The sequence below is a fragment of the Dendrobates tinctorius genome, unplaced genomic scaffold (genome assembly GCF_039654945.1).
Source record: "Dendrobates tinctorius isolate UK_male_01 unplaced genomic scaffold, ASM3965494v1 ptg000070l, whole genome shotgun sequence".
Taxonomy (NCBI): domain Eukaryota; kingdom Metazoa; phylum Chordata; class Amphibia; order Anura; family Dendrobatidae; genus Dendrobates; species Dendrobates tinctorius.
Genome location: NW_027361738.1, coordinates 95,759,264 through 95,786,790, shown reverse-complemented (window position 1 = coordinate 95,786,790; position 27,527 = coordinate 95,759,264). Strand labels below are relative to the sequence as shown.

Genomic DNA, 27,527 nt, shown 5'->3' with positions numbered 1-27,527 from the left:
AAGATAATCATTTAATCGTCCCACCATGGGGAAATTTCATTACCCCCATAAAGTATGATGCCAACAATAGTGTCCCCGCCAAACACAGTATGATGCCCCCACAGTGAATTCTTTTAGGCTATGTGCCCACGTAGCGTTTAAAACCTGAAACCGGACTCCTTCCCAGAAAACGCGCTTTTTTTCCCCGCACGTTTTCTGCGCGATTTTTCGCCGTTTTTCCCGCGATTTTCGCGTGCGGAATTCAAGCACTTTCCAAGCGATTTGAAGCATCGCTTGGAATGTGATTGACAGGTTGGTCACACTCGTCAAACATAGTTTTTGACCTGTGTGACCATCTTTTTACTATTGAGGCGGCCTATGCGGCATCAATAGTAAAAGATAGAATGTTAAAAATACTAAAAAAATAAAAAATCGTGATATTCTCACCTTCCGACATCCCGCGCAGCCTTCCCGGGCCTCAGCGATGCTCCCATTCCCAGTAATGCCTTGCGAGACCATTGATGACATGAGGTCTCGCGTTACTGTAGCGGTCTCGTGAGGAATAGGGACCGCTACAGTATCGCGGGACTGTGACATCATCAAAGGTCTCGCAAGGCATTACTGGGAACGCGAGCATCGCTGAGGCCCGGGAAGGCTGCGCAGGACGCCGGAAGGTGAATATAACCCGATTTTTAATTTTTTATTCTTTTTTTTTACAGGGATGTGGTACCCAGAGCCTGGAGGACAGTTTCCTCTCCTCCTGGCCGTGGGTACCATCCACACATGAGCCGCTCACTTTGCGCATGGTGGGCACAGCCACATGCGGGAGGTAAGCGGATCTCATGCATTCCTATGGGTGTGGAATCGCGGCAATTCTTTGCGATTCCGCAAAAAGAATGAGCATGCTGCGTTATTTTCCGCGGTGCGATTCTGCCGCGGGAAAAACCGCATCATTAGCACAGCATGTGCGGAATGCTATAGGAATGCATGGGGTGCGTTCAGTATGAGTTTTTTAAGCTTTTTCGCCCCGAAAATCGCAGCAGAAATGCTTAAAAAACGGAACGTGGGCACACAGCCTTACAGTACTACAATGGCTTCCACATAGCCCTCCAGACAGTATAATGAAAGCCCACCAAACAGTATAATAGTCCACACATAGAGCTAATGCAGATCCCAGACTCAGCCTCATAAATTACTGTAGACCCTAGACCAGATCCCCAACCCAATAAATACAGACCCCTTAACTATTACAGACCCCAAGCCAGACCCCTTTAATACAGACTCCAGACCATGCCCCCTAAACTAATGCAAATCACAGACCAGACCCGCTAAATTAACATCGAGTCCAAAAAAATAGAGATCCGAAATAAGCCCAGTTTTAAAAAAATTAAACTGTAAACCAGATTCTCAAAGATCATAGGTCAGACCCCTATCCAAAAAACCAGACCCAAAAATAAATACAGTCCCCAAGGCTAGACACCTTAACTTAAATAGACCCCAGACCAGACCACCTAATTATCAAGACTAGCAAGATACAGTCCCAGACCAGAACTCTAAATAGAGACCCTGAACAAGACCCAAGTACAGACCCAAGACCAGATTAGACATGGAAATGATGTGCAGGATTTGGGCTCTCCTGAGCGTCTGCATAGAGGCAAGAAGCTGACAGAGAACACGACTGATAACTTCAATATATTATCATCAACCTGACTGACCAGCAGTACACTGTGGAGGAAAGTGTGCAAGTCCCCAAGCTGCGGCGCAGACGCTTGTCCTCAGAAATGAGTCAGCATCTGCTATTTGTGCCTCCTCCAGAGGGTGCAGAGGATTAGCAAGGAAGACTCTATCCAAGATTTCATTAAGAAGCAGCAAAATCTGCTCTAAGTATCTAGAAAAAGTCTTAAAGCAGTAAGTACAGTAACAAAAACAAGGTCAAAACACCAGCACCAAAACAGTAAAAAACAGACCTATTTGACCTATTGGTAAATGACCCATTTCTACTTGCTGTCCATGTAATACCTTTTAGCTCTTATAACTGTACTGTAAAAGTAATAAATTGTGTACCAGTGTCCACCAATGGCGGCAGGTCATGCGGCTGCTGTGGGTCTTGTGAGCCGTCATTGCATGTTCAACTGTATCGGCATCCTGAATGTGGATACAGTTGAAAGCAATGATGGAGGAGGGAGTGTCAGCTGACGCTTCCTCCTCCATCATTCTCCCTCAGTGTCTGACATGGGGAGTGCATTATACTATATGGAGGACTAAGGGGAGTGCATTATACTAGATGGAGGATTACGGGGAGTGCATTATACTATATGGATGACTATGGGGAGTGCATTATACTATATTACTATATGGAGGACTATGGGGAGTGTATTATACTGTATGGAGGACTATGGGGAGTACATTATACTATATGGAGGATTATGGAGAGTGCATTATACTATATGGAGGACTATGGGGAGTGTATTATACTGTATGGAGGACTATGGGGAGTACATTATACTATATGGAGGATTATGGAGAGTGCATTATACTATATGGAGGACTATGGGGAGTGTATTATACTGTATGGAGGACTATGGGGAGTGTATTATACTGTATGGAGGACTATGGGGAGTGCATTATACTATATGGAGGACTATGGGAGTGCATTATACTAGATGGAGGACTATGGGAGTGCATTATACTAGATGGAGGATTACGGGGAGTGCATTATACTATATGGAGGACTGATGAGTGTATTATACTATATGGAGGACTATGGGGAGTGTATTATACTGTATGAAGGACTATGGGGAGTGCATTATACTATATGGAGGACTATGGGAGTGCATTATACTAGATGGAGTACTATGGGAGTGCATTATACTAGATGGAGGATTACGGGGAGTGCATTATACTATATGGAGGACTATGGGGAGTGCATTATACTATATGGAGGAATATGGGGAGTGCATCATACTAGATGGAGGATTATGGGGAGTGCATTATACTATATGGAGGACTATGGGGAGTGCATTATACTATATGGAGGATGGAGGACTAGGGGGAGTACATTATACTATATGGAGGATTATGGAGAATGCATTATACTATATGGAGGACTATGGGGAGTGTATTATACTGTATGGAGGACTATGGGGAGTGCATTATACTATATGGAGGACTATGGGGAGTGCATTATACTAGATTCAGGATTACGGGGAGTGCATTATACTATATGAAGAGTGCATTATACTATATGGAGGACTATGGGGAGTGTATTATACTGTATGGAGGACTATGGGGAGTGCATTATACTATATGGAGGACTATGGGGAGTGCATTATACTAGATTCAGGATTACGGGGAGTGCATTATACTATATGGAGGACTATGGGGAGTGCATTATACTATATTGAGGAACATGGGGAGTGCATCATACTAGATGGAGGATTACGGGGAGTGCATTATACTATATGGAGGATTATGGGGAGTGCATTATACTGTATGGAGGACTATGGGGAGTGTATTATACTGTATGGAGGACTAGGGGGAGTGCATTATACTATATGGAGGATTATGGAGAGTGCATTATGCTATATTGAGGATTATGGGGTACAGTATACTATATGGAGGATTATGGGGTGCAGTGAACTACACGGAGGACTATAGAAATGTGAGGCCTACTATGCTAAATGATGTGTAACCAAAATGTGGACTTATGTCAACACCAGCCGCTGAACAGAACTATACCACAAATAAAATCTTCAACATTTTATTAAAGTAATATACAAAAATATTTTTTTTTAATTGTTAAAAAAGGCATATAAGACAGTACAACAAAGTGTCCAATAAAGGGGAGGTCCTCATCCTAATCCCTGAATAAAAAATATCACCTTAAGTATCCTGAATTTACTTAGACAACCACGAGGTCATAATTGAAAAGAGGAAATAGCAGTTTATAAATATATAACAATCAAAATCAATAATTCACAGCATTGTTATAGTCTCATGGCTGTGTGGTGTAGAAAATGAAGTGGTAGCAGTAATAACTTTCATGTTATCTGCATGTATGCAAAACAGAACTTGGCTATGCCTAAAGCCAAAAATATATAAATAAATTGTGACACACTGCTCCAAGTATATGTGTCCTTACATTAGCATATGCACCCAGGCTCAGACAGAATTATGAAATAAGATGGCATATTACTTCAAAATCAGATACGGACCATGCACTAGGGAAGGCAAGGAGTGACCCCTCCACCCCGACACGTGTTTCGCCCAGAACTTCTTCCGGGGGACATGTGTAGATGTGGAGGTCTGGAGCAGTGGAGGTGTAGAGCAGTGTAGGTGTGGATGTGTGTAGGTTTGCACCACTGTAGCTGTGGAGGTGTGGAGCAGTGGAGGTGTGGGGCAGTGTAGGTAGGTGTGGGGCAGTGTAGGGGTGGAGCAGTGGAGGTGTGTATGTGTGTAGGTTTGCACCACTGTAGATTTGGATGTGTGCAGCAGTATAGGTATGGAGGCATAGAGCAGTGTAGGTGTGGAGCAGTGGAGGTGTGGAGCAGTGGAGGTATGGAGCAGTGTAGCTGTGGAGGTCTGAAGCAGTGGAGGTGTGGAGCAGTGTAGGTGTGGGGCAGTGTAGGTGTGGGGCAGTGTAGGTGTGGGGCAGTGTAGGTGTGGGTGTGTGGAGGTGTAGAGCAGTGTAGCTGTGCAGGTGACATTTGTAGAAGGTCACACGTTGCTGCTCATCACAACCAGCATTAAATTGGTAACATGAATTCCGGCTTCCTGGGATCGCGGCTCGGCCTTTGTGACTTCTCGCTCATGATCAGTCAATGTAGCCGGCTTTTCTAATTTGGCAGCAGAATCTGCCCTACTTACAGAACAAGCCTTGTTACAGTCCAGAATTAATAAGATTTTTCTTCGCCGCCTGCCCTTTGACCTCTGCAGGGAATCTGGGAACTAATAATGGGCTTCAGAACTTTCTTTAATTCCATTCCATTACCTGCAGTTGTACATATGAACAGTGGATGTATAGTGTCTTCTGCTTTGTTCAGCAGATTCTGCTGATTACAACAGGCTCCTCCAATAATGTAATGCCTATGGTGCGCTAAAATCTGCCATTATGACTAGAAAGGTTCCGAAGGACAGTCTTTACCTGCCCCTTCCCCCATCCTTTTTGGGCAAAAACTTTGCTTTACTTGCTATGTTCCCATCTTGAGTTCCATCCTATCTTATCCTCCAATCACATCTAAAGCTGCATTCAAAATTCTGCCAGCTGTTAACACTATGCTGTCTAAAACGAGCCTAAAAGCAATATTATTAGGCTGCATGGGGAAAATTAATGATGGAAAAATAAGCTTAAAAAGTAAAGTAAATAAAGTTGTAATAGAGCACAAAACTCACATAGCGGCCCGCACCAGCGCTCCACTGATAAATGTTATTTTAATAGGTGGATGTTACAAAGCCGAAAAGATTATAGAAACCGGTAAAATCTCATTATGTTGTCCCCTTATGCTTCTCGAATGGCAAGAAAATAACAAAGACTCAAACAGGTAAATGAAACAGGAAGGAAAATTGAATCTGAGAGAATCAGAAACAAAATTATTCACAGCAGAAAAAATATCATAAATACAAAAAGCAACAAAAGAAAGCAAAACAATTCATTTTCCTGTGTCAGGTGTCATTATCCTGTACCCCAAGTGTCAGCGTCATTATCCTGTACCCTGAGTGTCAGTGTCATTATCCTGCACCTCAAGTGTCAGTGTCATTATCCTGTACCCCAAGTGTCAGTATCATTATCCTGTACCCTGAGTTTCAGTGTCATTATCCTGTACCCCAAGTGTCAGCGTCATTATCCTGTACCCTGAGTGTCAGTGTCATTATCCTGCACCTCAAGTGTCAGTGTCATTATCCTGTACCCTGAGTTTGTCATTATCCTGTACCCCAAGTGTCAGCGTCATTATCCTGTACCCTGAGTGTCTGTGTCATTATCCTGCACCTCAAGTGTCAGTATCATTATCCTGTACCCCAAGTGTCAGTGTCATTATCCTGTACCCCAAGTGTCAGTATCATTATCCTGTACCCCAAGTGTCAGTGTCATTATCCTGTACCCCAAGTGTCAGTGTCATTATCCTGTACCCCAAGTGTCAGTATCATTATCCTGTACCCCAAGTGTCAGTATCATTATCCTGTACCCCAAGTGTCAGTATCATTATCCTGAACCCCAAGTGTCAGCGTCATTATCCTGTACCCCAAGTGTCAGCGTCATTATCCTGTACCCCGAGTGTCAGCGTCATTATCCTGTACCCCAAGGGTCAGTGTCATTATTCTGTACCCCAAGTGTCAGCGTCATTATCCTGTACCCCAAGTGTCAGCGTCATTATCCTGTACCCCAAGGGTCAGTGTCCTTATTCTGTACCCCAAGTGTCAGCGTCATTATCCTGTACCCCGAGTGTCAGCGTCATTATCCTGTACCCCAAGTGTCAGTATCATTATCCTGTACCCCAAGTGTCAGTATCATTATCCTGTACCCTGAGTTTCAGTGTCATTATCCTGTACCCCCAGTGTCAGTGTCATTATCCTGTACCCCAAGTGTCAGTGTCATTATCCTGTACCCTGAGTTTCAGTGTCATTATCCTGTACCCCCAGTGTCAGTGTCATTATCCTGTACCCCAAGTGTCAGTGTCATTATCCTGTACCCCAACTGTCAGCGTTATTATCCTGTACCCCAAGTGTCAGTATCATTATCCTGTACCCCAAGTGTCAGTGACATTATCCTGTACCCCAAGTGTCAGTGTCATTATCCTGTACCCCAAGTGTCAGCATCATTATACTGTACCCTGAGTTTGTGTCATTATCCTGTACCCCAAGTGTCAGCGTCATTATCCTGTACCCCAAGTGTCAGCGTCATTATCCTGTACCCCGAGTGTCAGCGTCATTATCCTGTACCCCAAGGGTCAGTGTCATTATTCTGTACCCCAAGTGTCAGCGTCATTATCCTGTACCCCGAGTGTCAGCGTCATTATCCTGTACCCTGAGTTTCAGTGTCATTATCCTGCACCTCAAGTGTCAGTGTCATTATCCTGTACCCTGAGTTTCAGTGTCATTATCCTGTACCCCCAGAGTCAGTGTCATTATCCTGTACCCCAAGTGTCAGTGTCATTATCCTGTACCCCAAGTGTCAGCGTTATTATCCTGTACCCCAAGTGTCAGTATCATTATCCTGTACCCCAAGTGTCAGTGACATTATCCTGTACCCCAAGTGTCAGTGTCATTATCCTGTACCCCAAGTGTCAGTGTCATTATCCTGTACCCCAAGTGTCAGTGTCATTATCCTGTACCCCAAGTGTCAGCGTCATTATCCTGTACCCCAAGTGTCAGTGTCATTATCCTGTACCCCAAGTGTCAGCGTCATTATCCTGTACCCCAAGTGTCAGCGTCATTATCCTGTACCCCGAGTGTCAGCGTCATTATCCTGTACCCCAAGGGTCAGTGTCATTATCCTGTACCCCAAGTGTCAGCGTCATTATCCTGTACCCCAAGTGTCAGCGTCATTATCCTGTACCCCGAGTGTCAGCGTCATTATCCTGTACCCCAAGGGTCAGTGTCATTATCCTGTACCCCAAGTGTCAGTGTCATTATCCTGTACCCCAAGTATCAGTGTCATTATCCTGTACCCCAAGGGTCAGTGTCATTATCCTGTACCCCAAGTGTCAGCATCATTATCCTGCACCCCAAGTGTCAGTGTCATTATCCTGTACCCCAAGTATCAGTGTCATTATCCTGTACCCCAAGTGTCAGCATCATTATCCTGTACCCCAAGTGTCAGCATCATTATCCTGCACCCCAAATGTCAGTGACATTATCCTGCACCTCAAGTGTCACTGTCATTATCCTGTACCCCGAGTGTCAGCGTCATAATCCTGTACCCCGAGTATCAGTGTCATTATCCTGTACCCCAAGTGTCAGCATCATTATCCTGTACCCCAAGTGTCAGCATCATTATCCTGAACCCCAAGTGTCAGTGACAATATCCTGCACCTCAAGTGTCACTGTCATCATCCTGTTCCCCAAGTGTCAGTGTCATCATCCTGTTCCCCAAGTGTCAGTGTCATTATCCTGTACCCCAAGTGTCAGCATCATTATCCTGTACCCCAAGTGTCTGTCATTATCCTTTACCCCGAGTGTCAGCGTCATTATCCTGTACCCCGAGTGTCAGTGTCATTATCCTGTACCCCAAGTGTCAGTGTCATTATCCTGTACCCCGAGTGTCAGCGTCATTATCCTGTACCCCAAGTGTCAGCGACATTATCCTGTACCCCGAGTGTCAGCATCATTATCCTGTACCCCAAGTGTTAGTGTCATTATCCTGTACCCCGAGTGTCAGTGTCATTATCCTACACCCCAAGTGTCAGCGTCATTATCCTGTACCCCGAGTGTCAGCGTCATTATCCTGTACCCCGAGTGTCAGCGTCATTATCCTGTACCCCGAGTGTCAGCGTCATTATCCTGTACCCCGAGTGTCAGCGTCATTATCCTGTACCCCGAGTGTCAGCGTCATTATCCTGTACCCCAAGTGTCAGCATCATTATCCTGTACCCCGAGTGTCAGCGTCATTATCCTATACCCCAAGTGTCAGTGTCATTATCCTGTACCCCAGGTGTCATTATCCTGTACCCCAAGTGTCAGTGTCATTATCCTGTACCCCGAGTGTCAGCTGATTTCAGATTTTGGAGCTTCTTCTTAAGGTACGGTCACACTTAGCGTTGCACCAGTGATGTGATGCGGTCAGGATCGCTGGTGCATCGGTAGGTGGTCACTAGTGAGCTGCCACACAGGTAGATCTCACCAGCGACATAGCTGGGGACGGGGGTCGCTACTTACCTGTCAGACGCAGCGATCCTGACGTCCTCCCGCCCGGCTCCACGCGTCGCTCGTCGTCACAGCAGGAAGCGCCGCAGGAAGCTGACGACGAGAAGCGGTCCAGGACGTTCTTGCGCGATCAGCGATAACCAGCGGGGGAGCGGTCGTAGGTAAGTATCACACATAGCGATAGCGATTAGTGTGACGGGCCCTTTATTCCTCTTTTCATTCTCCGCTTCATCTGCTCCAGGCTTATAATTTGTCGCTGGAGGTGATGACTTTACATGGCGCTGATCATCTCTATGATCGGATGCAATGTGTCCGTCCCATTAGCAGCCATTGATCACACATTGATCACGCCTTTATCTCCTCCTCCTCCTCTGTGTCTGTCCTCTGCAGGTTTCACCCTGATGAAGATCCCTATACTTTATTGTATGAGCGGGGGAGGGGCCGTCCTCTCATTTTCCCACTTGTGAATGTAGAACACTCTACATTCATCAATATTCAGGATGTTTTATGATTAATATTTAATGACCTTGTGTATAGAGGTAATCCAGGATTACTGTCTCACGTCATATAGTAAAGGTGCACTACTCACTGTAATGGAGCTGGGCTGCAATTCCAGGCACCACCAATGGTCAGGGGTGGCACTGTTGCTGGAAGAAATCGGCCATGTTTTTCTAAACCTTGACAATTCATTTAACTACTTTTGAAACCACTTAGACGTAAAATGTCTAAAACGAGATTGCAGAGTAATCAGCTGTATGGAGATCGCACAGACACAGCCGCACTTCCCACAGAGAAGGCAGAGAGGGTTTATTCCTGCCTCTGCCTTCCTGAATGAAGTGCAGAACAAGCAGAGTGTGTGCAGGTTATGAAGTGCTGACAGTGCTTCTTCCTCCGGACTCATGATTGAGTAAATACATAAATAAACACGTAAAAAAAACAACAAAAAACATTGCCAGTCAGAGTCGCTGCTACTGGTCCTGATCCCATAGGAAAAAAAACACAAAAATTTGGATCCAATAAATAAAAATAATTTTTACGGAAAGGGGAACAAAGTTTAAAACCTATGTAAGTGGTCCTTTATGGTCATAACGAAAAAATGTCTATCAGCAAAAAAGAAAAAAAAAAATGTGGAATGAAAAATTGGTATCTATGTATAATGAAAAAAAAGAGAAAGAACTTTAAAAATGTATTGTGTATTGAAAAAAAAATACAGTGGCATGTTAAAGTTTCATCTTTTACACTTTAAAAATTACAAAAAGAATAGGCAGATGCAAAAGTTTGTGCACCCTGCATGGTTAGCACCTAGTAGCACTCCCTTTTCCAAGTATCACAGCTTGTAAACACTTTTTGTAGCCAGACAAGAGTATTTCAATTCCTGTGTGAGGGATTTTCCTCCATTCTTTCTTGGAGAATTCCTCCGGTTCTGTGAGATTCTTGGGTCGTCTTCCTTCCTCTGATATTTTGAGGTCTAGCCACAGATTGTCAATGATGCTCAGATCAGGGGACTGTGAGGGCCATTGTAAGACCTTCAGCTTGCGCCTGTTGAGGTCTATTGTGGATTGCAACGTGTGTTTAGGATCATTATCCATTTGTAGAAGCCATCCTCTTCCTCATTTCACCTTCAGCTTTTTACAGAAGGTGTTATGTTTGCATCAAGAATTTGTTATAAGTTCATTGAATCCATTCTTCCCTTTACCCATGAAATGTTCCCGTGTCATTGGCTGCAACACAACCCCAAAGCATGATAGATCCTCCCCCATGCTTAATGGTTGGCGAGATGTTCTTTTCCTGAAATTCTGCTCCCTTTTTCTCCACACATACCTTTGATCATTGTGGTCATCGGTCCACAAGACTTGTTTCCAAAATGCATCAGGCTTGTTTGGATGTTCTTTTGCATACTTCTGACGCTGAATTTTATTGTGAGGATGCAGGAGAGGTTTTCTTCTGATGACTCTTCCATGAAGGCCATATTTGTGAAGGTGTCTTTGAACAGTAGAACAATGTACCACAACTCCAGAGTCTGTTAAATCTTTCTGAAGCTTTTTTGCAGTCAAGCGGAGGTTCTGATTTGCCTCTTTAGTAATCCTACAAGCAGCTCTTACTGAAATTTTGCTTGGTCTTTCAGACCTTATCTTGACCTCAACTCTTCCTGATAACTGCCATTTCTTAATTACATTTCAAACTGAGAAAAGGGAAACCTGAAAACACTTTGCCATCTTCTTTTAGTCTTCTGCTTTGCTGCCTCAACCATTATCATTTTCCAAGTGCTTGGCAGCTGCTAGATGAACCCATGGCTACTGTTTTTGGCACGAGGTTAGAGGAGGATGTATTTTTATAAAGCTGGGAAGTTTGCATAACCTGGCACTTCTAGTTTAGTTAGCATTTCAGCACTTTAACTGGGTGTTGGTAGTGGTCTTTTGTTATGAAGGCCTCAGGTCACGTAGGGAAAGCCTATGAGTAGCAGGGGTACCACATCGAATTTTTGGATGCCAACCTCCACAGCCAGGAAGGGTGAATACACTCCCCTTTCCCCATAGTATTTTTTCAGTGAGTCTGACTATTGGGCACATTTACCTGGTCACTATATTCCATTGATCCTCTGCTTTTATAGTTTGTAATTTTGTGCTTGATACAAATTTTAACTGAAATTAATAAAAGTTACTTTTTAAGGGTTTTTGTTTTTTGGTCTTTCAAAGTTAATACACCCTTGTTTCTTATCATTTTGGCGTATTTTTTGTCAGAATTTAGATAGAGCATGTGCGAGTGTTCTCCATCATTAAGCTCCTTCCCTCTCCATTGACTTCCATAGTCAGCTGTAACCTGATCTCTCAGTGAGCTGTCAGTCCCTTTTGGTTTGACAAACGACAAATTTTAGCATTTTGTATGTGCAGGAGCAGAGAAAGAAGCTCATGAATGGAGGGAGAAGGGAACAGATTTCACCGATACATTACAAAGTTTCATATCTTCACTTGTTTCTCTAAACGCTCAGGGTAGTGGAAGATGCCCTAATCTCTGGTAGATGGCATCTTGAGCCTGTCCTATAAGCAGGACACGTCTGTTCCTTCCTCATGAGGGAAGCTGTACAGGTGAGATTTTAATAATGGATTGATGAAGTCGTGTTACTAGCCCAATTTATATAGAGCAGCCGGATCCGCCTAAAGCCATTCATTCTCTGCCTTGAATGTGCGTGCGTGGCACAGCTGGGAGCCGGGCACACATGTATTTAAGTGCTTCGGCAATGTAGAAGGCAGAGGAGAGTTTCTTCATTGCTCCTCAGATCTATATTTGGCTGTTATTAAACTTGACGGAGGAAATACGCTATTAACCACTGAAGTGGGACCGACATATTATCCATCTGCGTCTCCGGCCGTGCAGCAGGGACTGTATTTTTAGAAAATGAAATCTATTTTTTTCTGTCGTGTGGATTTAATGATATTGGATATTTTTGCAACAAGATGTTCAGCGATAAAGTATATGGTTGGTAGAAGGGAAGCCGTATGTTTCCAGTCTCTGTCCTGAATGAGACATCTGGAACATTTAAATGGACAAATTGTATAAAATTAATTATTGGCACATCTTATTCCAGCAGCTTGTTCATCAAGACTGGAGTAAAAGTCTCAAGTAACCAATTTTGGTGAGTCGAGGCCATAGTGTGCTGTATAGCATAGAGTGAGCTGCCCTGGTGGTATCTGTATAAATTATATGTAATACGCTACATCTAGTGGTGTCTGTATAAATCTGTACGTAGTGAGCTCCCCCTAGTGGTGTCTGTATAAATCTGTATGTAGTGAGCTCCACCTAGTGGTGTCTGTATAAATCTGTATGTAGTGAGCTCCCTCTAGTAGTGACTGTATAAATCTGTATGTAGTGAGCTCCACCTAGTGGTGACTGTATAAATCTGTATGTAGTGAGCTTCTCCTAGTGGTGGATGTATAAATCTGTATGTAGTGAGCTCCCCCTAGTGGTGTCTGTATAAATCTGTATGTAGTGAGCTCCTTCTAGTGGTGTCTGTATAAATCTGTATGAAGTGAGCTCCCTCTAGTGGTGGCTGTATAAATCTGTATGGAGTGTGCTCCTCCTAGTGGTGGCTGTATAATTCTGTATGTAGTGTATAATCTGTATGTAGTGAGCTCCCCCTAGTGGTGGCTGTATAATTCTGTATGTAGTGAGCTCCCCCTAGTGGTGGCTGTATGTCTGTATGTAGTGAGCTCCCCCTAGTGGTGACTGTATGTCTGTATGTAGTGTACTCCCCCTAGTGGTGGCTGTATAATTCTGTATGTAGTGAGCTCCCCCTAGTGGTGGCAGTATAATTCTGTATGTAGTGAGCTCCCCCTAGTGGTGGCTGTATGTCTGTATGTAGTGAGCTCCCCCTTGTGGTGGCTGTATGTCTGTATGTAGTGAGCTTCTCCTAGTGGTGGATGTATAAATCTGTATGTAGTGAGCTCCCCCTAGTGGTGTCTGTATAAATCTGTATGTAGTGAGCTCCCTCTAGTGGTGGCTGTATAAATCTGTATGTAGTGAGCTCCCCCTAGTGGTGGCTGTATAAATCTGTATGGAGTGTGCTCCTCCTAGTGGTGGCTGTATAATTCTGTATGTAGTGAGCTCCCCCTAGTGGTGGCTGTATGTCTGTATGTAGTGAGCTCCTCCTAGTGGTGGATGTATAAATCTGTATGTAGTGAGCTCCCCCTAGTGGTGGCTGTATAATTCTTTATGTAGTGAGCTCCTCCTAGTGGTGGCTATATAAATCTGTATGTAGTGAGCTCCCCCTAGTGGTGGCTGTATAAATCTGTATTTAGTGAGCTCCCCCTAGTGGTGGCTGTATAAGGCTAAGTGCACACGTACCGGAACTCTCGCGGAAATTACCGCGAGAATTCCGGAATTCCAGTCCGCGGGAAAATCGCATTTTAAATTCACGCAATTTTCCCGCGGAAAAACTAGCATTTTGCAAGCGTATTTAGCTTGCAAAATGCTAGCGTTCTCCAAGCGATCTGTAGCATCGCTTGGAGAACTGATTGACAGGTTGGTCACACTCGTCAAACATAGTGTTTGACAAGTGTGACCAACTTTTTACTACTGAGGCCGCCTATGCAGCATCAGTAGTAAAAGATAGAATGTAAAAAAAAATAAAAAATGGTGTTATTCTTACCCTCCGACGTCCCGCGCATCCGTTCCCAGTAATCCTTTGCGAAAATGCCCGCGATGACGTCCGTTCTCGCGGGATCGCGACGTCTCGCGGATGACCGCAAGACTTCGCGATCCCGCGAGAACGGACGCCATCGCGGGCATTTTCGCAAAGGACTACTGGGAACGAGAGCGTGAAGAGAAGCAGGAAGGCTGCGCAGGACGTCGTAGGGTGAGAATAACAATATTTTTTATTTTTAAATTCTATTTTTTACAGGGATATGGTACCCAAAGCCCGGAGGACAGTCTCCTCTCCTCCGGACCGTGGGTACCATCCGCAATTGTTCTGCTTACTTTCCGCATGGTGGGCACAGCCACATGCGGAAAGTAAGCAGAACAATGCATTCCTATGGGTGCGGGATCGCCGCGATTCCGCAAATTAATGAGCATGCTGCGGTTTTTACCACGAAGCGATTCCGCCGCGGTAAAAACCGCAGCATTAGTACAGCATTGCGGAATCCCATAGGAATGCATGGGATGCTTATTTTTCGCGTTTTCGCGGCAAAATCGCGCGGTTAAAACCGCCACGAAAATGCGAAAAAAACGCCACGTGTGAACTCAGCCTAAATCTATGTATAATGAGCAATGTCTAGTCATTATTGCACAGTTTGGATGATAACACGATATGAGGCTGTGCTGCTGTATTAAAGAATACTTGGGACCAAGATGAGATATTATCAGGTGGCCATTGGAGCTTTGCCTGTGCACAACCAGGTGAGCACCTTCCTTTTACTTTCCTTTTCAGCTGAAAGGGAATCACTCGATGTTCTTGTGCACTTTTTGTTCCCCCACAGCCTTTACACTAGTCATTATTGCAGTCAGACGGAATATTAACATTTATAATATGGAGTTCTGTAAGAAGAAAATGTCACCTCCTATAAAGATAAAGGAGGAAATTAAAGTATCTGGTCCCTCCTTCCTCCGGAACATTACACCATATTACAAGCATCCATGTTGGTTTTCACTTATTTGGACATATCATTGTTAATACACCAGGGTGTTAGCACTGCAGCTTTGCAGCGCTGGGGTCCTGGGTTCAAATCCCACCAGGGACAACATCTGCAAGGAGATTGTATGTTCTCCAGTTTCTTCCCACACTCCGTAGACATACAGATAGGGATTCTAGATGATGAGCTCAATGGGGACAGTGACGATAATGTCTAGAAAGAGCTGTGGTGCTATATAGGTAAATAACTAAAATTACTAGTATCTACATATATAATTGTCTTATCATGTCTGTCTGTAACCGAAATCTGGCGTTGCTGATTGGTCGCGGCAGTTAGGCAGTGACCAATCTGCGACAGTTGCTTAGTCGTCGCTGCAACACGGCCGCATTGCTTATTGTACATGCACATTACAGCCATTAAAGGCATCACTGCTGCGTCGCTCATTACACAGACACAGTCCTGTACATATACAATACAATAGGTAAGAGCAGAACAGTGACTGCAGATCTGGGTGTAACTGGAGTACAATAAATTAGGTAACAGTAGAACAGTGACTGCAGCTCTGGGTGTAACTTGCGTACAATACATTAGGTAAACGCAGAAAAGTGACTGCAGCTCTGGCTGTAACAGGAGTATAATACATTAGGTAAAAACAGAACGATGACTGCAGCTCTGGGTGTAACTGGACTACAATACATTAGGTAAAAGCAGAACAGTGACTGCAGCTCTGGGACTAACTGGAGTACAATACATTAGGTAACAGCAGAACAGTGACTGCAGATCTGTGTGTAACTGGAGTACAATACATTAGGTAACAGCAGAACAGTGACTGCAGCTCTGGGTGTAACTGAAGTACACTACATTAGGTAACAGCAGAACAGAGACTGCAGCTCTGGGTGTAACAGGAGTACATTAGGTAACAGCAGAACAGTGACTGCAGATCTGGGTGTAACTGGAGTACAATACATTAGGTAACAGCAGAACAGTGACTGCAGCTCTGGGTGTAACAGCAGTACAATACATTAGGTAACAGCTGAACAGTGACTGCAGCTCTGTGTGTAACTTGAGTACAATATATTTGGTAAGATCTGAACAGTGACTGCAGCTCTGGCTGTGACAGGAGTATACATTAGGTAAGAGCAGAATGGTGACTGCAGCTCTGGGTGTAGCTGTACTACAATACATTAGGTAAAAGCAGAACAGTGACTGCAGCTCTGGGAGTAACTGGAGTACAATACATTAGATAACAGCAGAACAGTGACAGCAGCTCTGGGTGTAACTGGAGTACAATACATTAGGTAACAGCAGAACAGTGACTGCAGCTCTGGGTGTAACAGGAGTACAATACATTAGGTAACAGCTGAACAGTGACTGCAGCTCTGTGTGTAACTTGAGTACAATATATTTGGTAAGATCTGAACAGTGACTGCAGCTCTGGCTGTGACAGGAGTATACATTAGGTAAGAGCAGAATGGTGACTGCAGCTCTGGGTGTAGCTGTACTACAATACATTAGGTAAAAGCAGAACAGTGACTGCAGCTCTGGGAGTAACTGGAGTACAATACATTAGATAACAGCAGAACAGTGACAGCAGCTCTGGGTGTAACTGGAGTACAATACATTAGGTAACAGCAGAACAGTGACTGCAGCTCTGGGTGTAACTGGAGTACAATACATTAGGTAACAGCAGAACAGTGACAGCAGCTCCAGGTGTAACAGGAGTATAATACACTAGATGGTGGCCAGATTCTATCGCATCGGGTATTATAGAGTCTCTGTTAAAATAAAAAATAGTGATATACTCACCTTCCGACGGCCCCCGGACTCTGTCCCTCCTCTCACCACGCTCCTGGCATCTTCCGGTTCCAGTAATGCTTAGCGAGAAGGGCCGGAGATGACGTCACTCTCGCGAGAGCGCGACGTCATCAGCGGTGTTTCAAGCAAAGCATTACTGGGACCGGAAGATGCCGGGAGCGTGGTGAGAGGAGGGACAGAGTCCGGAGGCCGTCGGAAGGTGAGTATATCACTATTTTTTATTTTAACAGAGACTCTAGAATACCCGATGCGATAGAATCGGGCCACCATCTAGTAGTAAATAAATCTCCCATAGTGGCGTCTGTATGAATCTAATACTGTATATTCATACCAGTTTCAAGCGGCTTATCTGGACACTGTGTGCTCTTGATATCTGGACACTTTATGGACTATTTCAATGGATATTCATTTATCTGAAGCACTAGTAAGTAGTTAATATTACATTTATTTTATTCTTTGTAAACATACTGCATATAGCGGGTATAATTTTATACACTTGGTCTATATTAGTAGACACATCACTGCCCTTCAACAATATTATCCCGTCTACTTCAGTGCAGAAATTTCATGGAGCTAAAACTAACCTGCACCGATAATAGATTACTGCAACTCTGTATGTGAAACCTGTTAACCTTAATAGAGAATAATCCGAGCGACCTTGTGTCCTGAAATCTTAATATTTTATTCCAGGTTTCAATGCAGGGAGACAACTCCCATTTAATTAATGCATCTAACCCTCAGTATTCTCCAAGGACATCATTATCAGCATGTTACTGTCACTAAATGGTTACAACGTTCTCAATAATTCATGTGAGAAACAACACAGGTCACAGATACAATTAATAACTTTCATAAATATTATATCATTCACACCTTGTTCACTCTAGTGTGTAGAAAGGGAAAATATTCCTTGTGTCCCAGTATATAACTGCGATAATATTACCATCTATCTTCTAGAACATAATAATTAATATAATACTGTCACCTGTTAAAGAACAAAACTACTATAATACTGCCCCTATGTACCAGAATATAACTACTATAATACTTCTCCTATGTACAAGAATATAACTACTATAATACTGCTCCTATGTACAAGAATATAACTACTATAATACTGCTCCCTATGTACAAGAATATAACTACTATAATACTGCCCCCTATGTACAAGAATATAGCTACTATAATACTGCCCCTATGTACAAGAATATAGCTACTATAATACTGCCCCTATGGACAAGAATATAACTACTATAATACTGCTCCCTATGTACAAGAATATAACTACTATAATACTGCCCCCTATGTACAAGAATATAGCTACTATAATACTGCTCCTATGTACAAGAATATAGCTACTATAATACTGCCCCTATGTACAAGAATATAACTACTATAATACTGCTCCCTATGTACAAGAATATAACTACTATAATACTGCTCCCTATGTACAAGAATATAACTACTATAATACTGCCCCTATGTACAAGAATATAACTACTATAATACTGCCCCTATGTACAAGAATATAACTACTATAATACTGCCCCCTATGTACAAGAATATAGCTACTATAATACTGCTCCTATGTACAAGAATATAGCTACTATAATACTGCCCCTATGTACAAGAATATAACTACTATAATACTGCTCCCTATGTACAAGAATATAACTACTATAATACTGCCCCTATGTACAAGAATATAACTACTATAATACTGCCCCCTATGTACAAGAATATAGCTACTATAATACTGCTCCTATGTACAAGAATATAACTACTATAATACTGCTCCCTATGTACAAGAATATAACTACTATAATACTGCCCCTATGTACAAGAATATAGCTACTATAATACTGCCCCCTATGTACAAGAATATAGCTACTATAATACTGCTCCTATGTACAAGAATATAACTACTATAATACTGCCCCCTATGTACAAGAATATAGCTACTATAATACTGCCCCTATGTACAAGAATATAGCTACTATAATACTGCTCCTATGTACAAGAATATAACTACTATAATACTGCCCCTATGTACAAGAATATAACTACTATAATACTGCCCCCTATGTACAAGAATATAGCTACTATAATACTGCTCCTATGTACAAGAATATAACTACTATAATACTGCTCCCTATGTACAAGAATATAACTACTATAATACTGCTCCCTATGTACAAGAATATAACTACTATAATACTGCCCCTATGTACAAGAATATAACTACTATAATACTGCCCCTATGTACAAGAATATAACTACTATAATACTGCCCCCTATGTACAAGAATATAGCTACTATAATACTGCTCCTATGTACAAGAATATAGCTACTATAATACTGCCCCTATGTACAAGAATATAACTACTATAATACTGCTCCCTATGTACAAGAATATAACTACTATAATACTGCTCCCTATGTACAAGAATATAACTACTATAATACTGCCCCTATGTACAAGAATATAACTACTATAATACTGCCCCCTATGTACAAGAATATAACTACTATAATACTGCCCCCTATGTACAAGAATATAACTACTATAATACTGCTCCCTATGTACAAGAATATAACTACTATAATACTGCTCCTATGTACAAGAATATAACCAGTATAATACTGCTCCTATGTACAAGAATATAACTACTATAATACTGCCCCCTATGTACAAGAATATAACTACTATAATACTGCCCCTATGTACAAGAATATAACTACTATAATACTGCCCCTATGTACAAGAATATAACTACTATAATACTGCCCCTATATACAAGAATATAACTACTATAATACTGCCCCCTATGTACAAGAATATAACTACTATAATACTGCCCCCTATGTACAGGAATATAACTGCTATAATACTGCCCCTATGTATAGGAATATAACTACTATAATACTGCCCCTATGTACAAGAATATAACTACTATAATACTGCCCCTATATACAAGAATATAACTACTATAATACTGCTCCCTATGTACAAGAATATAACTACTATAATACTGCCCCCTATGTACAAGAATATAACTACTATAATACTGCCCCTTATGTACAAGAATATAACTACTATAATACTGCCCTCTATGTACAAGAATATAACTACTATAATACTGCCCTCTATGTACAAGAATATAACTACTATAATACTGCCCCCTATGTACAAGAATATAACTACTATAAAACTGCTCCCTATGTACAAGAATATAACTACTATAATACTGCTCCCTATGTACAAGAATATAACAACTATAATACTGCTCCTATGTACAAGAATATAACCAGTATAATACTGCTCCTATGTACAAGAATATAACTACTATAATACTGCTCCTATGTACAAGAATATAACTACTATAATACTGCCCTCTATGTACAAGAATATAACTACTATAATACTGCCCTCTATGTACAAGAATATAACTACTATAATACTGCCCTCTATGTACAAGAATATAACTACTATAATACTGCCCTCTATGTACAAGAATATAACTACTATAATACTGCCCTCTATGTACAAGAATATAACTAATATAATACTGCCCCCTACGTACAAGAATATAACTACTATAATACTGCTCCTATGTACAAGAATATAACTACTATAATACTGCCCCCTATGTGCAAGAATATAACTACTATAATACTGCCCCCTATGTACAAGAATATAACTACTATAATACTGCTCCTATGTGCAAGAATATAACTACTATAATACTGCCCCCTATGTACAAGAATATAACTACTATAATACTGCTCCTATGTACAAGAATATAACTACTATAATACTGCCCCCTATGTACAAGAATATAACTACTATAATACTGCCCTCTATGTACAAGAATATAACTACTATAATACTGCCCCCTATGTACAAGAATATAACTACTATAATACTGCTCCTATGTACAAGAATATAACTACTATAATACTGCCCCCTATGTACAAGAATATAACTACTATAATACTGCCCCCTATGTACAAGAATATAACTACTATAATACTGTCCCTATGTACAAGAATATAACTACTATAATACTGTCCCTATGTACAAGAATATAACTACTATAATACTGTCCCTATGTACAAGAATATAACTACTATAATACTGCCCCCTATGTACAAGAATATAACTACTATAATACTGTCCCTATGTACAAGAATATAACTACTATAATACTGCCCCTATGGACAAGAATATAACTACTATAATACTGCCATGTATGTATAGTACAATGTTTTGTCTCTGCTTTTATATGGGACCACATATATTTTTTCGAATATGTCAAAACCCAGTTGAGCTGTTATAAATGTTCCTGTAGTGATACAATTGTTGGGCTCGGGTGCATCCTATGTTGCGGTGTGTAGAGCCATCAGCCATTTTCTTGTTTCCACGGTGTGTCACAGACTATCTACCACGTGATGTAAATGAGGGTATCAGCGGGGGCTTCAGTGCTGGGGTCTTGTTGCTGTGACATCACATCAGACAGTCCCATCCACTCTGGCAGCAGCACATTGACATTGCAGTAATAGGGATCTGCGGCTGCTTCGGCTTTTTCCATTTTTATGTTCGTCACATTCAGTATTAGATGGATTGTTAATTATAAGGACAGTGGGACGATTAGAGTATAATGCCTGAGAACAAATCACCCTCCTGCCAGTGGGAGGACGGAGACAGAGAGGAGCGTGCCGCTAAATGTCAGACGTGTCATTAAATGTTGTAATATAAGAAGTACAAAGACAAGGCAAGTGGGCCACTAAAGGCCGCTGAGTCCTGGCTGATAAGGACCTTCTCACTTCTGTCATTTTTATTGTTCTACCTCAAATGTGTCAGTCTATACTGTTGTTCTAGAATTCATACATGAACCTACAAGCCCAGAATGGAATTGTGAGAGGCCACATGGAAATAGAGCTGTCATTAGCTCACCCACCAATCATAATCAGACCACTCTGCTCACACCTCCCTCTAATAATGAGATGACTCCTCCCTCTATTAATGAGATGACTCTGCTGACTCCTCCCTCTAATAATGAGATGACTCCTCCCTCTATTAATGAGATGACTCTGCTGACTCCTCCCTCTAATAATGAGATGACTCCTCCCTCTATTAATGAGATGACTCTGCTGAGTCCTCCCTCTAATAATGAGATGACTCCTCCCTCTATTAATGAGAAGACTCTGCTGAGTCCTCCCTCTAATAATGAGATGACTCCTCCCTCTATTAATGAGAAGACTCTGCTAACTCCTCCCTCTAATAATGAGATGACTCCTCCCTCTATTAATGAGATGACTCTGCTGAGTCCTCCCTCTAATGAGATGACTCTGACTCCTCCCTCTAATAATGAGATGACTTTGACTCCTCCCTCTTATAATGAGATGACTCCTCCCTCTAATAATGAGAAGACTCTGCTAACTCCTCCCTCTAATAATGAGATGACTCCTCCCTCTATTAATGAGATGACTCTGCTGAGTCCTCCCTCTAATGAGATGACTCTGACTCCTCCCTCTAATAATGAGATGACTTTGACTCCTCCCTCTTATAATGAGATGACTGCTGACACATCCCTCTAATAATGACATGACGTTGATGACTTCTCCCTCTAATAGTGAGATTAGTGAGATGTCTCTGCTGTCTCTTCCCTCTAATAATGAGATGTCTCTGCTGTCTCTTCTCTCTAATAATGAGATGTCTCTGCTGCCTCTTCCCTCTAATAATGAGATGTCTCTGCTGTCTCTTCCCTCTAATAATGAGATGTCTCTGCTGTCTCTTCCCTCTAATAATGAGATGTCTCTGCTGTCTCTTCCCTCTAATAATGAGATGTCTCTGCTGTCTCTTCCCTCTAATAATGAGATGTCTCTGCTGCCTCTTCCCTCTAACATTGAGATGTCTCTGCTGCCTCTTCCCTCTAACATTGAGATGTCTCTGCTGCCTCTTCCCTCTAACATTGAGATGTCTCTGCTGCCTCTTCCCTCTAACATTGAGATGTCTCTGCTGCCTCTTCCCTCTAACATTGAGATGTCTCTGCTGCCTCTTCCCTCTAACATTGAGATGTCTCTGCTGCCTCTTCCCTCTAACATTGAGATGTCTCTGCTGCCTCTTCCCTCTAACATTGAGATGTCTCTGCTGACTCCATCCTATAATAATAATGAAAAGACTGATTTGACTCCACACCGCCAACAGTAGTAAAGAGCCTCTGTTGACCCCCCTATCTAATAACAATATGATGACTCTGCCGTCTCTACCTGAGTCTGTACGGTAAAGCTAACAAGTGAGCAGCAGCATAGAGTTCTAGTAATAGATCTTCTCTCAGCACACATCGGATAGAATGTGACTAGTGAATAGTCAGCAGACCTGCCCACGGAGGTTTGGGACCTATTGTTGGGATCGGTAGTGTCGGCCTTTAAAGTCAGCAGTCCATATAAATGTAGTGTAAGATGAAGAGCAGCTCTGCTCCGACTCCTTCTGTTTTTCGTTCCAGCCACGATCCATATAATGATTTACGCTTGGTCGAGTCATTACTAATTACCGCCTCGTCTTTGTCACCTTAAAATCTCGTTATCATGCCGGAAGCTGGGCGCAGATAAAACAAAAGAATATACACAATGTTGTAGTTAACTGTTCAAGATTAGTCCCGTAAGTGCTGTAACAAAACTGTGTAGGACAGGCGGCCCATTATGTCCTACTGTCCTGCCGCCAGGCACACGACAGGTTAGTGGCACGCTCAATCCAACTAATGGCAAAGGAAAAATAATGTTATCCTCCAGTTATAGTCATGGGTGAAAGTGTTGGCACCCTTGAAACTGTTCCAGAAAAATATTTATTTCTCCCAGAAAATTATTGCAATTACACATATTTTTTTTTGTACACATGTTAACTTCCTTTGTGTGTATTGGAAAAACACAAGAAAACTGAAAACAAATGACACATTGGTCATGATTTCACACAAAACCCCAAAAATGGACCAGACAAAACTTTGCACCTTTCTACAATTGTGGGTAAACAACGTCGTTTCAAGCACCTGATGCTTGTTCAAACTCACCTGTGGCAAGTAACAGGTTTGGACAACATGAAAATCACACCTGAAACCAGATAATAACGGGAGAAGTTGACTCAATCTTTGCATTGTGTCTGTGTGCACCACTAAGCATGGAGAACAGAAAGAGGAGAGGAGAACTGTCTGAGAACTTGAAAACAAAAATTGTTCATCTCCAGAGATCTTGATGTTCCTTCTTCCACAGTACGCAACATAAACAAGAAGTTTACAACCCGTGGCACTGTAGCTAATCTCCATGGACGTGGACGGCAGAGAAAACTGATGAAAGGTTGTAATGCAGGATAGTCCAGATGGTGGATAAGCCGTGAAAATCAAGTTCCACAGAAATTACAGCTGTCCGGCAGGCTTAGGATGCATCAGCACAAACTATCCATCAATATTTTAACTAAACACTCTGGCAGGAGACCCAAGAGTTCTCCACTGCTGACACAGAGACATAAAAAAGATAGACTGCAGCTTGCCAAAATGAGTAAGCCAAAATCCTTCTCGGAAAGCATCCTGTGGACAGATGAGACCAAGATAGAGCTTTTTGGCTAAAAGCACATAATTCTGGTCTTTACAAAAAATGGAATGACACCTACAAAGAAAAGAACACAGTACCTATAGTCAAATATGGTGGAGGTTCAAAGATGTTTTGAGGTTGTTTTGCTGCCTCTGGCACTGGAGGCCTTGACTGTGTGCAAGGCATCATTAAATCTGAAGATTATCAAAAGATTTTGGGCTGCAATGTAGTGCGCATTGTTAGAAAGCTGCATTTGTGGTCTAGGTCATGGGTCTTCCAGCAGGACATTGACCCCAAACATACTTAATGAAGCCTCCAGAAATGGATGGAAACACAGCGCTGGAGAGGTCTGAAGTGGCAGCAATGAGTCCGGATATAAATTCCATTGATCACTTGTGGATCTTAATATTGCTGTTGGGAGAAGACGACTTCACCTATGAGACCGGGAGCAGTTTACAAAAGAAAAGCATTGGTTTATTCGCAGACTTTTCCCTGCTGCCATCTTCCTGTTTCACCTCTTAGTTGGACCTATGCACATTCAGAGATTGGACGTACTGCATAACATGTTGGTAGAAATGCTAAATTGGCTGCATCAACATTATCCGCCCTGCTGGTTTACATTTTACTTCCAGATTAAATTAGAGAATCACCGTCGTTTTTAATTTTTATTTCATAAATCAATAATACATATGAAAATAAGAAACTGTAAAATATATTTTAACAGAGAAGTCTGTTCCTTTCTCCTCCTGGACTGATTAATCTCAAATAATGGATAAACTCTGTATTCAGTGTATAGAGACTTTCCCATTACTGAGATATATGATGACAGTTGGTGCTTATAAAGTTCTATGGAGGGGGAGGAGCTAGAGGAACACTCAGACATTCTGCTGCAAATTCTCCTGAAACGACAGCTACAGATCTCCATAGAACTTTATGAGCACCAATTGTCCTCTCCTATCTCAGTAATGTAACATTCCGTCTTCACTGAATACAGAGATTGTCCATGAATTGTGAGTGAATGATCAGCTCTGGAGGAGAAATAAGCAGATTTATCTGATAAAGATATATTACAAAGTTTCTTATTAAGTACATTTCCCTGTATATAAATATATTTTTTAGCCGAGACAGTGTACTCCTTAATTCTTCTTTGTGGGTGTCTTCTTAATGCCCACGCCCATTTGGCTAAAAAGAAAGACTAGATTTACATTTCAGAGAAGAAGGGCCATATCTCAGGAATACAGAGGCGCAGGAACAGAAAATAAACTTCAAATTTGGAATAACAGACAGGTCCTCGGTAACACTTTTTTTTACTATACAATTTGTCAGACATTGCACTTAAAAAATGGAAAAAATGGAGAAAAAAATTGTCAGTGAGGTTCCCAGGTGATCCATGTGGAGTTGACTGAGCGTGACTTGTTCCCCCGTGCCGCTGACCCCCTGCTGTTTCCTGTCACATCCCCCAAATCCCAGACACTAATGCTCCATGTCAGTCCCATGCTGTTCTGGAAAACATGACATTCTAGAGTTCCATGTATTTCTCCTTTCTGAGCCTGGTACCTGTCATCTGTTCATACAGCATTTCGTGCAAGTATACATACCTGCTAACATCACCTGCTCCTCTTATAACACTCCCGCACAATTATAAACTCTACATTATAGGGTTAATTGTTCCTTAATTGCTACATCTTCAGCTTCTCAACAGTCTTCTAATTCCTAATGGTAATGAGTTAAAACCAGTTTTTGTTTTACTGCAGGCTGCAAAGTGAGTTTCCTCTTTGTTCACCAGTCCATTGTGCTGACATCTAGTGTACAATGTGAGAACTGCAATAATTCATCTGTTATAACACCTCAAAGGCCATGGCCAAAAAGTTAAAGTTTCACCAGTTGTTAAAGTTTTTCTGTTTTGCAACCGGATCTAAGCTTGTGCGTCTTGTCTCTGCAGGAACAGTTTACAGAGAATGTTTTGAGAATGGGACCTGGGCGACTTGGATGAACTACTCCCAGTGTGTGCCCATCCTGGATAATAAGGTGAGAAATTCAATGACCTATGTCTGATAGAATGGGATTCTTATGGGAGCTGCAAATCTGTTACTGAAAAGTGTAATGATGTATCGCAGTCCGAGCACGGGGAACACGGGAAGTGTTTTATCTTACAGTCATAGATCATGTGTAAACAGCGGAGTCTCCATGCAGATAAATGTCACTACTTATCAGTGACTGCACCAGCAGAATAGTGAGTGCAGCTCTGGGGTATAATACAGGATGTAACTCAGGATCAGTAATGTAATGTATGTACACAGTGACTGCACCAGCAGAATAGTGAGTGCAGCTCTGGAGTATAATACAGGATGTAACTCAGGATCACTAATGTATGTACACAGTGACTGCACCAGCAGAATAGTGAGTGCAGCTCTGGGGTATAATACAGGATGTAACTCAGGATCAGTAATGTAATGTATGTACACAGTGACTGCACCAGCAGAATAGTGAGTGCAGCTCTGGAGTATAATACAGGATGTAACTCAGGATCACTAATGTATGTACACAGTGACTGCACCAGCAGAATAGTGAGTGCAGCTCTGGGGTATAATACAGGATGTAACTCAGGATCAGTAATGTATGTACACAGTGACTGCACCAGCAGAATAGTGAGTGCAGCTCTGGGGTATAATACAGGATGTAACTCAAGATCAGTAATGTAATGTATGTACACAGTGACTGCACCAGCAGAATAGTGAGTGCACCTCTGGAGTATAATACAGGATGTAACTCAGGATCAGTAATGTATGTACACAGTGACTGCACCAGCAGAATAGTGAGTGCAGTTCTGGGGTATAATACAGGATGTAACTCAGGATCAGTAATGTAATGTATGTACACAGTGACTGCACCAGCAGAATAGCGAGTTCAGCTCTGGAGTATAATACAGGAGGTAACTCAGGATCTGTAATGTAATGTATGTACACAGTGACTGCACCAGCAGAATAGTGAGTGCAGCTCTGGAGTATATAATACAAGAGGTAACTCAGGATCAGTAATGTAATGTATGTACACAGTGACTGCACCAGCAGAATAGTGAGTGCAGCTCTGGGGTATAATACAGGAGGTAACTCAGGATCAGTAATGTAATGTATGTACACAGTGACTGCACCAGCAGAA

The 27,527-nt window shown here is 42.1% G+C and overlaps 1 protein-coding gene across 3 annotated transcripts in view; it reads left to right on the top strand.

The window, feature by feature from the left end:
* Window positions 1–27,527, top strand: part of CRHR2 (corticotropin releasing hormone receptor 2) — a 320,584-nt gene that overhangs the window by 203,643 nt on the left and 89,414 nt on the right. For all 3 annotated transcript variants that reach the window (XM_073582167.1, XM_073582169.1, XM_073582168.1), the window contains one exon: window positions 26,311–26,396. In XM_073582167.1, coding sequence (XP_073438268.1) covers window positions 26,311–26,396 — 86 coding nt within the window. The remainder of the gene's footprint in view (window positions 1–26,310; window positions 26,397–27,527) is intronic.